Below are 17197 nucleotides of genomic sequence, written 5' to 3' on the forward strand. Positions count from 1 at the left end.
GTGGGTCGAGACGAAAGGTTTCTTTACATATGCACTCATTAGACTGTAAATGTGAACTACAGCATTGTGGCACAGGAGGGGTGGTTTAACTCTGGTGCACCAAAATGACTGTTTTCCTGCGCTACCCTGGTAGCACAACGTGGAGGTGTAATGTTTGCAAATCTTATTCTAGCATACGTTTTGCAACAAACAGATGTAATCTCACTGCACTCTTCAGGGAACAATTGGAGACTGAAGCGATTTCAAAATGCTTTCGAAATCATCACTGAGGTTTGAAAAATGTCCAGTGTCGAGAGCACAATCCGAGCCAACCACAAACCTCCACTTCCCCCTGTAGTCATGTTGTTCATGTGTAGACCACAGCTGGATTTTTATGAACATACTCCACAATATTTTGATACTTTGTTTACTTCCAGGAGTCTTACATCAGGACAATGTAGAATATATGTCTTAACATGCCATGCGTTGTGTGAGATAGCTGCTAAAGCTGCGCAGAGTGTTGAGAGTTGCAGTGGCTGCATTATTGGGCTTTTTACTAATTAACACATAGGAGACAAGTAATCAGTAGAGCTGTGTGTGTGTGTGTGCGTGTGTGTGTGTGTGTGTGTGTGTGTTTGAAGCTCTACCTGTAGACTTTCAGAAACACAGCATGACTGAGAACAGTAAGGAGTCGCAGCTCCTCTTCATCCTCCATCCTCCTCTGTGTGTGGAGCTGTTAGGTTTCAGCACCATGGACAGAGTCAGTCAGCCTGCTGGGAGACCTGGGCAGCACGGAGGTTCAAGTCTGTCAGTACAGAACATGGATGATCAGTTTATTGTATAGACCAGTGTACTGCACCAGTAATGAACGGCCTGCTTCTACTCAGAGGCAGTGTGGGGCGACTTGAGGCTGGCCATTGCTACTGCATACTGGGCTTGTCATGGTGGTCGTGGCTCATTGATTTCCTGCAAAATCAGGATTAAAACTGCACCCCAAGACAAATATTGGCAGAAAACTGCTTTTGCACGTGTTAATGCTGTTCCTGACAGGTGCTATTTGTAAATTATAGCCCGATTAGTCACAAATCACCAGATCTAGCAATGCCAGAGCTTGTGAATTTGTGTCAGTCAGTGAGACACACATTTGGAAGAAAAAATGTAAAAAGTGTATCAGTGGAAGTGCAGTGAATTTGGTGATCAATCAAATACAAGGGTAGCTGATGGCACCCTGGGCACCCCTTCTCTGCTCCTGCACACTGGCCACGTGCACCTCATGGAGACCGAAGTGAGATGCTGTGAGAGGGTCTAAATCCGACTTTGAGTAATTAAACGTGCTCAGTCAGTATGTAAATGAGATGTTCAGAATGTAAGGGATTGCTATTGAACATCCTCTGGTGCTCAGCATGACCGGGCAAAGCTTCCACAGAAATACAGACTGCATCTTTCACCGGGACAACGGGCGAACCACCATCTGGAAGAAAAAAAAAAGGAAAAAAAAGAAAAAAAAAAGAAAGTGTGCTCTCCACTGTGTAACTATGCGATCCCACACCGTGTGTCACTTTTACCGAGCTGCTACCGGCAGCTGAGACTGAAGCAGCAGCTTTAACATCATGTACAACAGACTGTGGTTCATTTTTAACGATCTTCTCATTCACAGCTTCTGATGATAGCTCGCTGTATGTCGGGGTGAACACACTTTTCTCCTCCTGCTCCGTCCGCGGCCAGATGTTGTCGCTCACGAGGTCGTGACGTTTTAATAAGGATGGGGGTTTTTTGTTAGTGGGTCCACAGGGCGCCGTTCAGCGTCCCGCAGCTGCAGGCGGCTTGAGGTTCACCTCAGCGAGGCTGCTGCTGTCTTGGGTAGACGCAGCGAGCCCGCTCTGACCGCGGAGCGCACTAATGCGTCAGGATGGATTAGGTTTGTAATGTAATTAGTTGGCGCAGACTATTACTCACTCCCACTTTGAACTGCCGCTAAACCCTCAATTGCCACTTTTCCTTCCCGTTGTTTTCCTTCATTTCCTCACACATGACATCTCCAGATGAAGTGAAAGGAAGCCGGTTGGGCTACTAAATGCTTTCACTAGTACCGATAGATAGTGTGCGCGTGAGTGTGCGCGGATCTTTTTTTTTTTTTTTTAATTCTTTCCCCCCCATGAACCCCGACCAAGCCTTATCAATAGGCTCCAGCTATGAAATGCAGTGTAACAGCAAGTTATAAGAAGGCAGACTGTGAGAGGAAAAGTGGAAGATGGAGAGAGAGAGAGGAGAGAGAGAGAGGAGAGAGAGAGAGAGAGAGAGAGAGAGTCGTAGACGCGCATGTCCAGTCCCTCCATGCACAGTCTTCTTCTCCCAGCTCGCCAATCATCCGAGCGAGTTTCCCCACTCTTTCCCTCTCCGCGTCTCTACATGTGCACCGGACACGCAGCTCTCTCCCGGGCGGACACTGCAGGGGAAGAAGACAAGCAACCCACCATGGAGTAGGAATACTGCTGGACATTACGGGGGAGGAAAAAAAAAACCTCTTTCACCTCTCTTTCCCCCCTTTTTTTCTGACGTCTTTTTTCTTCTCTCTCCCTCTCTTGCATCTCTCTCTCTCGATGTCTCTCAACAGTTTCTGAAGAGATTGAAGGAAAGAAAAAAATGAGGATTATTATTTTTTCTTGGCACTTTCTGGGCTTGTATTCCGCCCTTTGGGGGCTGGCGACGGGGGCTTTCCCCAGCTCAGTGCAGATAGGTGAGTTGGAGGATTACTGATTTTACGCACGGACACTGATCTGACACACTGAATATTGCTGGATATCAGCGGACAGCCGCCGCCAAGACAAGGACCCTTCCTTAGTTTCTCACACAAACATATCCAATAACAGCAAGTATAGGAACACGTTTTTTTTTTCTCTTCCTTCTGGTGCATCTCCTGCTTCTTTTTTGTATCCAGGATATATTGGAGATGTGTCCTCACTACTGTGACTATATGCTTTATACATGCACACAAACTCCTTCACTCTGGCTTTGCGTGTATTTTAAAGGCTGTTATGGGTCCATGAATGTTTCAGCAAGCTTTGTTTCCTTCTAGTCCTCTCTACTGTTTAGACACTGCAGTATTCTCTCTCTCTCTCTCTCTCTCGCTCTCTCTCTCTCTCTCTCTCTCTCTCTCTCTCTCTGCCCTCTTCCTGTTACCCTCATGTCAGGACTGGAGAAGCCTTGATCAGACAAAGTTAACTAAATGTGGAGCATCATTGGTTTGCTCAGTGCCCTCTGCCTCCCTCACGCACACACACACACACACACACACACACACACACACACACACACACACACACACACACACACACACACACACACTTGTGCAGGCATGTGTGTGATAATGAATGCGCTGCATCACTCTAGGAGGGGTGGGGGGTGGGGGGCAGCTGGGAGGTCCTGTAATGAAATTCGGCTGGTTGACTCTGTCTCCCTACAGCTGCCAATAAACTTAATATGCTAAATATTTCCTGCTTGGCTCTGACATACACTGAAGCCTTTGCAGTTGTTTTCAAGCATGCAGATACTGCCATAAAACTGTGTACAGGATGCAATCGCACCACAAAGGGCGTTGTGGGGGGGGGGGGCTTAGGGTGATAGTGGTCCATATTGGACAGGGGCCCTCAGAACATCATATTAAATGGTTAATAGAGCCCCATAGTTGTTGTTTTTTTAGTTCTTTTTTTGATGGGGCTCCAAAACTCTAGTCGCACCCCTGCACACAGCTGCAGATCTCAACATGCATGAGGACACAAATGGTACAACTTCAGATTGTGCAGAAGCATGTAACTGCACACCTTCCCGTCCTCCTTCTGACTGTTCACATACGTGATGGTTGACTTGCTGCTCCAGCAGTTGACTCCAGGAGTCATTTGCATACCTCTGCATTGCACACAAGTGTAATGACAGTGGGAGTCCAGGTTGTCTTTGGCATCCGAGCGGAAAGGACAGATGTTTGTGAAAGTTCTTGAATGTGATGACAGAAGACAAGTTGTACCCAAAATCTTTTTTTTTTTTATTGACAAGTCACCTCAGATTTATTATGAATTAGTAGAAATAATGTTAATTTAGTTCCCTTGGAATCTCCACAGTAATGCATTATAGCTTTGCACAGCACTTACACACACACACACACACACACACACACACACACACACACACACACACACACACACACACACACACACATACCTGTGTGTCAGCATATGCATGTGCACATGTGGTCATTGATCTACACATCATTAGGAGAAGATGCAAACTTGAATGACAGACAAGTGACATGTAGTGAAGTCCAAGCTCCTGTGCTGGATACGCTCTGCCTCCCGACTCCTCCCTTGTCGTCTTCCTCCCTCACTTTGGCTCCCTTCAGGATTCACACTGAACTTCCAATGCATTCGTTCCAGCAAGCAATACAGGCGTCATCTATGGCATCAAATGCTAATTGATAAAAAAAAAACAACAACATAATGTCAGTGAAAATAGAAATACATGGAAATGATTCCCACAAACAAGTTATGACGTAACATTCTCCTTATTCCAAGTGACGTATCGACACAAATGCTGCTTAAATCCCAGAAACCTTTTTTTTTAAAAAACATTTTGCATAAATGTTTTGCTGATTTATTGATTATTGCTCTGTGGTTGACCACGTCCACTCACATTATTCCTTCGTGGTTTGGGATTATATGATACAAGTTAACTTTAACACTTGATTTCCTGTGTGTATGTGAGATTCAAATCCTCTTTAACCCCCATACAATCATATTTTGTTCATTTTCACATCATTAGCATAGTTGTTGGATTACAATTGATCAGGCTCAGTTAATAAAATAATCCCCTCTGGGACCCCTTCCCACTTTGTCTGAGCTTTTCTCTGCATCAAGCAAGAGGTGTTACAATCTCTCTCTCTCTCTCTCTCTCTCTCTCGCTTGCTCACTCGTTCCTAACTCTTAATTTTGCAAATGTTTTTGGGCTATCTGCTCGATTGTGTCTTGTCGTCTCCCCTCTCTCACTTCATCAGAAGCAACGTAACAAGAAGATGCTCTAGTTGTCAAAGCTGACATGTCACATCCACATCCCTTTTTCTTTTTGAATGGCTTCTGCCCTCCTTGTAGTCAGCTGACACTTTTTGATCTGGCCTCTCCTCTATATTCTTTTATATCTATTCCAACTCATTATCTCTTTGACCGCCTTCCTGTCAGCTTAGTGGTCTTCTTTCTTCTCAGTCTTCCTTTGATTCCATCAATGGAATGTATCGTTTCTTTGCCTTCAATATTTGTGAGTGTGTGTGTGATGTGCTGAGAGAAAAATTACCTTTTCCTAGCAAAGCTAATGAAGATCTCTGTTTTTTCTGCCTTCCCTCCTTATCTATCACCCCCTCCGCCCACCACCATCACATTACTCTCTCTCTTCCTCTGTCATCACGCTTCCATCCGACCACTCTCTGCCCTGCAATAACTCACTTCCTTTTCTCTCCATCATTTTCCTCTCCTCCCTACCCTCCCGCTACCTATAGGAGGCTTGTTCATAAGGAATACTGATCAGGAGTATACAGCGTTTCGACTAGCTATCTTCCTGCACAACACCAGCCCCAATGCTACAGAAGCCCCCTTTAACCTGGTCCCGCATGTCGACAACATAGAGACCGCCAACAGCTTTGCAGTCACCAATGCATGTGAGTATTTGAGTCTAAGTGGGGTTCTGTGAATGTTCTCTATCGCGCCCTCACCATGATTCTAGCTTTATCTGCTCGCTCTTCGCTACGTTGTTGCATAAAGATGAGTTTTATTTGGAGTTTGAGTGGTTTGACACTTTATTTTTGTCATGCAAGTGAGTGGTCTTACAGGGACTGTGTCACATTTATTTGTCATATTGATGCTTTGAGGAAATAGTGGTTTATTTTGTAAATGTTTCTGGTCAAGACCTCTGGCTGCTACATATGTTACATAATGCTATTACCACAATGGTAAACCACCAGATAATATGGCAGCCCTGTTATTACAATAAAGCCAGTCCCCTGAACAGAGGAAGCAGACGCCTCCCTGATCTTTTCGAAATATGGCGGCTTCTGTTTGACTATCTTCTTTCTCTTCCCTGGGACCTAAGATCTAATCCTCTACACGCTCTCGACCTAGAAGCCAGCGAGAGAGTTTGAGATGTCTGTGCGAGCAAGTTGGTCTTAGTGATGTCAACTGCGTTGTGTCGCTGGCAGGTCACAACTGATCAAGGTGTTTTGGATGTGAGCTGAATGTTCAAAGTAGTTCCCATAACAAAGAAGAATGTTTGTGGCGCCGTCTTTGCAGTTGTATATTTGTGATGTTTACAACAGCGGGTGATATGGGTGCGTGTCTGTGTTTGGTGGGGCTGTAAAGAAATGATTGCAGCTTAAATAGGACATGGAGGCAAAACATAATCTAAACATTCACAGAAATGACTTTGTGATTCAGCTCCTTTTGCTTCACAGTTTCCCTTTGTGTTCTTTTCATTACTGTATAGTTTGTGGTTATTATGAGTGATGCTTATGTTAATTCCTACAAACTGACCTCTTGTGTTTCCTACACCTGCAGAAAGCATGCAAAGTGTTTAAAAGTACATCATATTGTGTGTGTGTGTGTGTGTGTGCGTGTGTGTGTGTGTGCGTGTGCGTGTGTGTTAACGGGACTAAAAGTGTGTGTGTGTGTGTGTGTGTGTGTGTGTTAACGGGACTAAAAGTGTTTGGCTGTTTGTTGTCTGGCATCTGCTGAGGGACACTGCTTTATGCGAGTATAATCTAAAAGCCTAGAGTAGCGTTATCTTTGCGACCGTGTGTGTGCTCTTGAGTGTTTACTCCTGTGTGTTGGAATGTTGTATTCAAGATGGGAACCAGCTCTACAGGATGCTTTTTCATCAGTTCTCTTGCTCATCTGCCTCATGGTGAGAAGCGACTCTTTTTTCTCCTTTTGTCAGCAAGTAAAAGTGGATAAGTTGTTGAGTTAAATAAGCAAAAAGTATTTTTGAGCATTTATTTTTTTTTTACTATTGACTCCACGATGCTACACAGCTAGGAAGTGTGTGATGGTTACATTGATTAATAACATGACAATGACAACATTAGAAAATGAAAACTTGTTCTCTTCTATAAGAGGTTCAATGTGTTTTATATCTTTTTTTTGCAATATCATTTCAAGCTGAATCTTCAAGGTATTATAATATCTCTTTATTAACACACTAACTATAGTGCATCCATCATGATTTAGAGTGGGAATGTCGAGGGATTTCATTGAAATCCTTCCCTTCATATATCTCACTGTAACCACCAGGGCTGTTAAAAGGCTGAGCAAACAAAATCAATACAGTGTAATACAAGAATACAGCACTTCTCCTCCTGATATTACATCATTGCATTAAACAAGTTTCTTTAAATATCTCTGAGTGGTAAATGAAAGCTCAGAGAAGGTGTTCATTGTCAAACAAGGCGGCGGGAAATGGTTGAGCTAATGTTTTCAAAAGCGTTTGTAACAGACAGTCTGAAAGATCCTGAATTTCATCTCTAGCATTTGATTAACGTTGTGCTGTGATAAATTTAGACAACGAATGCCCCTGGATGGTAATATCACAGCCACATGCAAGTCACACTTCATGCTATGTTAAATGTAGTTTGTGTCCTGTCACATGCTCCCGCACGGGAGTGAATAGGTAATACAATTTATAATGACTGGAAAATTAATTTTCCATCTACTTCCTGACGCCCACAAATACAGTTAAATGCCGAATTTGATATGTTCATATTTCAGGCTGCTGGAGTGGGAAGATGCATGTTAAAAACATATCAAGTTGTTGTTTTTTTTCATATGATGTGGGTGGATGAATTTTATTAGTAATGCATAAAAGGGATGTGAGGAGTTTGGCACAATCAGTTCAGGTTGTAGAATAAAAAGCAGATATGCCTGCCTCACTCCGCAACCGACCGATATATGTTACGGCACAGAGCTTTCTATTTGTTCAATTTGCTCTCTCAGTCCTCCTCCGTCCTCCAGACAGTGGCAAACTCATACCGTGCAGTCAAAAAATAAAGAAATACATTTATTATCAGTCCAAGGGGGGATCTGTTTATGGAGAAATATGGAGAGAAACCTCACAAACATCTCAGGGTGAAAACTGGGAGGAGTGAATAATAAGATACATAGGAGATCCTACAATTCCCATTTAATGGAACACTGCAGCCATAAAACCATGCCCTCGAGGGTTCGAGCTTTTCAATCACTGTAAATATAATATAGCTTCAATAAAGAGGAAGAGGAAGACGTTAGATCACCTACACAACCTTCAGGAGAGAATGGGACTGATGTTAATAAATGAGGTTGACGATGGCTTATTTAGGGTTGGGTACTCTGCACATTTGATTACTTCTTCCTGGAATAAAGCACATTGGTCTATACTTTATTGTAGGAATGACAATTTGATTTTAAAAGTCCCAAATTCTTAATCTCCAACACTTGTTTTACTAATGTTATTAATGCTTTAAAACACAAATTTAACATCAGCTGAGGTAAAATCAAAACCTACTGGTATAAACAACCACCCATCCCCCCCCCCCCCCCCAAAAAAAACCCAAAAACAAACAAACAAACAAAAACAGGTAACTCATCACCTGGAACGCCGTCTTCCTCCGCAGCAGAGCACTAGCTGCTAACAGGATGACTATCTTCTAGGTGATCAATCTCACACGGTCATCACTTCATTTCACGGCATTGTCCCAGCCATTGTTGCATCACAAATGCTACAGCGAGCGTCGTCTCCAACTTGTCACACTTTGGACTGTTTTCTTACTCGCCACTCTGTCAAACAAAACCAAAAGCCGCGTTGTGTTCAAGACAAAGAAGAAAGTCTTGCTCTCTCTCTTAAACCCCATTCTCTCACAGTCACCATGATGCATTCGGGTACCAATATTTGGATTTAATGTGAATCTGGAGTACAGGTGTGACTTGACCAAGACAAAATCTAATAATTGATCTGAGTAACAAGGTTCTATATACTGTGGATTAAACCTGATAGTTGACAGTATTTTTCTCTTGACCAACAACACAGCAGTGAGTCATGCCTCTGTACTCATCGAGATGTTTTTTCATTACAACGGGCACGCTACTTTATTCGAGTCCATTTCACATAACCCACTATTGTACCAGACTGCCGACTGTATCAATATGGGGCTGAAAGTGGTCCCCATCCTGGGCACTATTTACTGCCTGAGTAAGGTTTGCCAAAATGACAGAGCCAAACCGTTTAAGGAAATTAAGTTGCCAACCCATAAATCTAACTTTATTTTTTAGACCTCTCTTACAGGATTAACTCTGTCTTCAAGCAGAATGCCACAGACAAGAAAAGGGAAAAAATTGCTGGTTTTGGTCCTCCCATGGTATTGGTCAACAGTTAAACTAAGTAGAATTATGTCAGTCTCATTCTTTGAGGCATAGATGAAATCTTTCCCTCTTTTATACTCTGATTTGTTACTGTAAATATACTCGCAGGTTCTGCCCGACGATTGTCTCACTGTCTGTATCTTACCTATCTGTTTCCATTTCTGTGCTCTGTCTACCTTTCACACACACAAGCACACAAACATACACACACACACAAGCGCGCACACACACACACACACACACAAGCGCACACACAAACACACTTGCAGGCAGTGGCCCATAAGGGGAGGAGTGTTTGGAAAATGAAGCTCTTCAATGTGAACCGTCTGCTCTCTCTCCGCAGGCCACACATAACAAGCGGAACCACTTCTTTCTCTCTCTTTCTGTCTGTCTGTTCCTGCCCACTTTTTTGTCTCAGCCTCCATCTCTCTTGCTCCATTCCCCCTCTCTGTTGTTCTCCCCTTTGTCTCCTCATTTCTTAATTTCTCTCTTTCTCTCCACTACTCTGTTCCTCACGTTTTGCCGTCTCTCTCTTTTGCACAGGCGTGGAGAATGGATCTCTAAATTAATCCCTGACTTTTGCTCCGGGTGGTGAGCAACGCACCGAATTAGAATAGGGAATTCTGCTGCTGACCTTGGCTAGTACCTCTCTTTTCTAGTATTCAGGAGTGTGAACGGATCATAAAAATCCCTGGTCCCCATCGTTTTCCCTATTCACTGACGACTATAACCCATTTACTTGTCCCTGAGTCACATATCCATACACTCTGCAGCTGTCAATCTTTCCGTATTGTTTCCTGCATGTAGATGTGCCTGTCTTTTTTTAATATATATTGCAGTAAATGAGTGCAGGCGTGTATTTGCTTTCTTCTCGCTGTGTTAGCAGCTGTGCATGCGTATGTTCAGCTTTTTGATGTTGCTCATCTAGAGAAACGTCCTATTCCACTGGGCTCAGCAGTGCATCTCTATTCACTGACTTATAGCAGAGAATGCACATGGATTAGCATGTGTGTATGTGTGTATGTGTGTGTGCGTACACTAAATTTGTGTGGCACTGAGGTTAAAAAAAAAATTCTGCTCTGACAGAGCGTGATGAAGATGGACAGAATGTGATAAGGTAAATTAGGGACAGAGGAGAACGAGATAGAGGGGGAGGATTTAAGGTGGTTTTGCCGGGTTTTGTTGTGGCAGGCTGAGAGACACTGATGCATGAAGCGTTTGTTAATACGGTTCTTGATATGTGGGATTATTCTTCTATTTCCAACTATTTGAGGTTCAGTACTTGAACTACTGTAATAATCCACTACTCTGTAGCCACTGCAGTGATGATAATGATGATATGTGTGTGTGTGTTGCAGAGATGCAAACCTCATTTATCATTTAGAGTTAATATAGATTATAGTGAATCATTCACATCAATACTGTTTATGTATTATTGACTACCACAGATTGCATTTGCATAAAATCTTGATTGACATGCACCTGATTATCTCTGCAGCATCTCAAACTGTCGGAGTCAGAATCTCATTGAGGTGACAGTCTTTGTGTCCCTCTTCTGTTAAGGACAAAATTAATTAATGTGGTTAAGATGAAAAGGTGATTACACTTCCAAATTAGGTGACGGTATTAGATCAATGTTTCGCAGTCATGAGAAGACAAAAGTTTCCACCTTATAATCATCTGAATTATCATCATCAAGGACAATGTTTATATAACTTTACAATGAAATATTTATGCTTCACTCCAATTATTGATGAAGCTTGTACACACACAAACAGGACCAGGCTAAATCCAATCACTGTTGATGCAGTAATTTTGTAGCTGTAATTCAGTGTGAGTCATTTTGGAAGGTTTGGATTGATTCTAAAATCTCTGCAAAAGACAAACCACTTAGCAGCAGCTTGGAGGTTCAAACGGTGTTACAAGGTTTTAATAGCGAGCGTCTTTTTTTTCAAAGTGTCATACGGGAGGCTCAAAAACAAGCGTAAGATACAGAACTCCTATCATTGCATTTGCCTGATGACATTAACAGTTTGCTAAAAGCTTGATTATTGGTGGTGTGCTTGAGGGGTATGACATCATCACAGACTTGCCGTGCATCTGGGCCACAACGGCTGTAAAGCCGCGGCAAGAACTGTGACTGGCCTTGGGCTGCTTTTATTTTCTACTTTAAATCTCTGAAGCAAACACGATTGTAAAGAGACTTTATTCAGTAAAAAAAGAAAGTCTTCATCCTTGTTTGTAGAATACACCTTGCAAAGCCACCTCCACAGCTCACACCAATCAGTGCCCTGCATGAAAAAAACTACTCCTGGGCACACAGTAACTCCAGTTCCCAGGTATATTTGATTTAGTTTTTGGTGAAGATCAACTTAAAATACATTTCTCCCATGCAGTGCCAGTAATCTGGTGTAAAAACACCTGTACTTTTTCATATTCATGGTTTTTAAGTGCATTTAAACTGTCACACAATTTTGCGTTTTTCCGAGACTTGCAGTTCTTGTAATTAAAAGCTTCAAGTAGCTCAACGTTTCTGCTGCCCCGCACAAATCACAGTTCAAGGTCTCCTGAAATCATTTTTTTCTCAACAGCTCTTCCAAATCTCTTCCAAATCTTCCTCATACTCCCTTACAAATCCGCCGTCCGGCGTTGACAACAAACTGCAGTTTTCACATAGCTTTATATCCTTACAATGAGTGTGAAAGACCTTTTGTATATGAACGATGTTTGGTTTTCCCTCATTTATTTGTCAACCAGATGACACATTAATTTCAAACTACACTTTGCATTTGTCCATCTGCATCAACTGACTTAAAATGAAAATGGCTGCCATGGTGTCACCACAACCAACCAAAATGAAACAAGTGTGCTGTCTTCCACGAGGCCATGAGCCCATGCACTGGGGTTGCTTTCTATTTGAGCACAAGTAAATTTCACTGCCATCTTACTCAGTTTTCTGTTGTCATGTATTATCCCACTGCAACAAATGTCATCTTTCAACTGCATAAACAGCTCAGTAATAGGTAGAGATAAATAACAGGCAAACATATACAACTCTCTCTCTCTCTCTCTCTCTCTCTCTCTCTCTCTATATATATATACAGTATATATATATATATATATATATATATATATATATATATATATATATATATATATATATATATATATATATATTTTGGTCTCTCTCTCTATGACACACAAGCACATTGACTCACCAACATCACCCTAACTATATATTTCCAACTTTCCCACATACACCACCATGTCTCTCTCGTTTCATCAGATGATTCAGTCATCTTGTCGATGATTTCAGGCGCTCAATAACAGCACTGCACCATCATCTTTATCGCTGCTGTTCCGCGTGCATATATGTCTTCTTAATAGCTACACGGGGGGAAATAGAGTGAAATCACATATGAAAACCCGCCAGGACACGGAGATTTACTCTGCAGCAAGCCTTCGTTATTCATGTTATTGGAAGACTGAAACTGCTGGTTGACTGTGGCTCCATCCTGAGTGCTTTTCCTGCCATTAATATATATTATCAGGTTCAGAGCTTAGCATGGCCATAATTGATTTATATGTTCACTTTTACAGGTATGTTCAGGGGAGAATTAATTAAGTTGTAATCTACAATTTAAATGCAAATTGAATAACATGATTAAATGAATGTTCCCATTTAGCCGTGAGTGGTAGAGACTTGCAAAACATGCAGACATCCATCGCAAGTCAGTTCTGCTGAGCAAAGAGCTGTATATAAAAAATGTTGACCTTCCAAAAAGTTTGAAAGATTCAGAGTTTCAAAGCTGTGTCATGAATTAAAGAGGTCTTATTTTATCCATGTACATTTGAGGTATCTTTACAAATAGTAGGTGTTAGTGCACACATTAGCATTTAAATGCTAGTACTTGAAAATCACCAGTTTTAAGTTCATCCGGGGTTATATATTTTACCTGACTTTCTCAGCGTTATCCAAAACTAATGCATGAATATGGAAAACGATGATTTTATTGCTAACCTGCATTGTGACTGAGTCAGACTGAAAACTTCATCGCATTGCGTTGCTAATAAAGTTACAGCTGTGACTTTTAGGGTTTCTCCAAATTAAGAAAAGTTCAATAAATGCAGGTGAAGTTCACTCCACAGCTCATTTCCAAACAATAGACTTCCCATTTTTATAGAGAGAACATAGTTGCAGTACCACTGTGGAATTTATACCGAGAAACTTTGTTCTTTTCTCTGTGGGTCAATCAGGTTAACTGTACAGTACAGACTCCACATCTATTTGCAGCTTTATGTACTCATGTACTTACAGTACACACAGAGTTCTTCACCTCAGTATCACAGTTTCTCATTTTCCTTTAATCAGCAGTGACAACCAAACACTTAACAGTGTTTTGTGTGTGTGTGTGTGTATACACACACATATAGCTCACGTAGAGTGTGTTAAGTGCTCCCTAAAGAATCAGTGTGTTGGATGGTTTTATTGTAGCCTCAGCCCTAATGATCAACCAGCAAGCAATATTATTAGAACAAGCCGCATTCCGAATGAATGAACATTTGCTTCAGGTAATCTGATTGCATTTAGCCGAACAATAAAACAGACTCTTTCTCAGTTTGTCTTAACTCCCTCATTAGAAACTCCACTACCTGAGTGAAACTGACATTTCACCACACTAGCAATAGAACAGCAGCAAGCCAGAGGCATTCTCTTTTTAAGTTGTCCGTTTGTCCCATTCTCCTTTACTCGATATCTCAGGAAAGCCTTGAGGGAATTTCTTCAAATTTGCAACAAAACATCTCCCAGAACAGACACATAGACTTTAGCCCCTGAATCAGATTTTTTTTTTTTTTTTCTAAATTTTCCAACAGCCAGGACTGGAAAGCCTCTCACCCAGAATGTTTTCTCCAGTTGCTATTCCAGTTAGCCAATCAACATCCTTGAACGTGATGACACTGCTAGCTCAGTGCAAGAGTCAAAACAAGAACGGCGATGCCTCAACTACCATGCTGGCCCCACAGCTCATGGACTCAGGCAGCCTGCTACTGGGAGTAGCCTTGTGAGGGAGAATCATGTTGAGGTTCGCCACCGCCTTGAATCTCTTCATCTCCACAGTGATGCCAAACCCTGTGATTGGATACCCATGAGGACTCCTTCTTCAGTAACACCAGTCTCTGAAAACAGCAGTAATGGGTGTGTCAGGCTAACAGGAAACCGCAATGTGATATTTCTGGTTAAAGGCCAGTAGATGTTCCCTCTACCACTAATAGTGTTGATGTCCATGATGCATCAGTGACCTCAAACTCAGTATTTAACACTAAACTATAAACTGCATTTTGCAGTCATATTCGTTAGCTGAAGATCTGACAGTTGGTGCGTAATTATTTCGGTGTTAAAGCCTTGAGGGAATGATACTGATGCTACAGCTGCACTGAAACACATATTAATGAAATACTTTTTTATGGGTCTGAAGTTCCTTGAGGCAAGAAGAAACAGAATGGGAATAAGACTTATTGCAGGTTTCACAGACAACCAACCCTGAAGCTGGCTAAGAAAAAAAAAGAGCATATTGTAATGATTCCTCTGGTTCAAGTCAGTGATGCTGCAGTAAAAGTAGCTGTGGTCCGGTGGGGGATATCCAACAGGGGGATGGAGGTGTTTTCATATAGCCTTGATCTTACCAAACAGTTAGTCATATTATTAGACGATGCACAATGTCTCAATGAATAGCCAAGTTTCCCCCAGGTAATCTGATCACACATACTGAACCCACACCTACACAGTCACACACAAACACACACCTACACAGTCACACACACACACACACACACACACACACACACACACACACACACACACACACACACACACACACACACACACACACACACGTATACCCAGCAAGAGCCCAGACTGTCTCTGTCTGTCTAATGTGTTTCATTAAGACCACCATTCTCCCTCTGGGCGTGATGGCTCCACTGTAAACAAAAAAAAAAGTCTGTTTCCTCTGTTATTGTTTTTTCACGCCCTGGCGTTTGGAAGATGAAAAGCATGAGAAGAGATGACAGTGGATTTTAAGTGTTACGTGTCGCCTTAGCGAAACACAGGGGTGTTCAGACTGAACGGAGCCATGTTCGCAGTAATTGTCTGTGACGTCTTTTTCTTGTCCTTCACTCTCTCAGCTTAGCTGCTGTTGTTTTTTTCTTATTATTTCTGATCAAAGGATTTCCATTTGCAGACTTTCTTTTCTTCTGTTACATTCCATTCACTTTGTTTTTTTTTGCACTCAAAAGCACAAGCCTGCACTCATATAATCACAAACATTTTTCTGCTTCTTTTCTCTTTTTTTGTCATCTCCAATTTCCTCATGTTTTGGTAAATGGACTGCATTTATATAGTGCTTTTCTAGTCTACCAACCACTCCAAGTGTTTTACCTCAATTTCACATTCATACACACTAATAGCGACAGACTCTGAAAGCCTGGATTGAACCAGCAACCTTCTGATTTCTAGGAAGCGTGGTTTGTGTTTTCCCATTTCCCAGTCTTTGACATACTACCACACCATCCTCTGTAAATCATTGGTCATTATCTGTTTAGTGGCTTTTGGTGTGCAACAAAAGCTGGATGAGTGTGTAGTGGTTTTATTTTAACTAAAATTAACATGTGAGTAGCTGAGGCACACACAGCAAACACACCTACGTCATTACTTCTGTCACTCTATCTATATTTCTGTTTGTACTGATTTTTCTGTCTCTGTGACTGATTTATTTATCTTTGCCTCAAATTCTCATGAAAACAAGATCCCAGTAAATAAAATATCTTCAATAACACATTTTTTTCTTCATCATAAAGCATGCCATGCTATCTTATTCTCTTTCTCAGATGCGTACACACTCACACACACACGCACACATGCACACGCACACACATACACACACAAAAGCACCCACAAAACTATGTGTGTGCGTTTTTTTTCCATGGATTTATGATGTGGATAAAAGTAAGGGCATTAGTTAATATTGATGAGAGCTGCCACTCAGTCCTTCTCACTGTGGCTCACTTGGAGATGAGAAGCATGACCTTTACACTCGCACACTTGGAGGTGCGCAAACACACACACGCACACACACACATACACATACACACTCACTGCACAAATATAAGCAGGAAAACACAAAGGTGCATTGTTTTATTATTAAAGTCGAGTTGTTTTCATGCACACTGCATTTCTTTCAGTGCAGCTAATGCACGGTGGTCTGCATTTGAGTAAAATCTCATGATCTCATGATGTTTGCTCACGGCAACATTGAGATTCTACCAACCTCAAAGCCAGTGTCAGCCCTAATGGCCAATTGCTATTCAGCAAGGGTAATAGATTCCTCAGTAAACAGCAGGTAATTCATCACACTTACAAATAGGAAGAGACAGAGTAGGAAGCAAAAAGCTATTAAAGCGATCAGAGCAGGACCAGGGCTCATATGAAGGCAGAAATGCTCTCATGGAAATAGAAGAAAATAATTAATTATGCACTCTCTGGTGATTTTCATGGGGGCAGATAGAACCAGAGAGGCAGAGCAAGCAGGCACACACACTCAGATGAAGCAAGTCATCTCATCTTTATGCTGGACAGAAAAATGGCCGCTGTGTGTTTGGACATGTTTTGTGTGAGTGTTTCCTTCGAGGTTGGTGTCTCTCTGACAGCCTTTGTATTTATCTCCTTAACCCATGGGTTTACTTGTGTGTGTTCATGTTTGTGTGTGTGTGTGTGTGTGTGTGTGTGTGTGTGTTTC

General features: G+C 41.9%; 1 protein-coding gene across 5 annotated transcripts in view; it reads left to right on the forward strand.

Moving 5' to 3' along the window:
* Positions 1-2326: 2326 nt before the first annotated feature.
* Positions 2327-17197, forward strand: part of gria4a (glutamate receptor, ionotropic, AMPA 4a) — a 99312-nt gene continuing 84441 nt past the window's right edge. For all 5 annotated transcript variants that reach the window (XM_086215733.1, XM_086215734.1, XM_086215735.1 and 2 more), the window contains exons 1-2: positions 2327-2716; positions 5519-5677. In XM_086215733.1, the coding sequence (XP_086071859.1) occupies positions 2623-2716; positions 5519-5677 (253 nt within the window). In that variant the 5' untranslated portion in view covers positions 2327-2622. The remainder of the gene's footprint in view (positions 2717-5518; positions 5678-17197) is intronic.

Source organism: Aulostomus chinensis, chromosome 10, assembly GCF_037954235.1.
Source record: "Aulostomus chinensis isolate RoL2024-O1b breed Wild chromosome 10, RoL_Achi_v1.0, whole genome shotgun sequence".
NCBI classification, from domain to species: domain Eukaryota; kingdom Metazoa; phylum Chordata; class Actinopteri; order Syngnathiformes; family Aulostomidae; genus Aulostomus; species Aulostomus chinensis.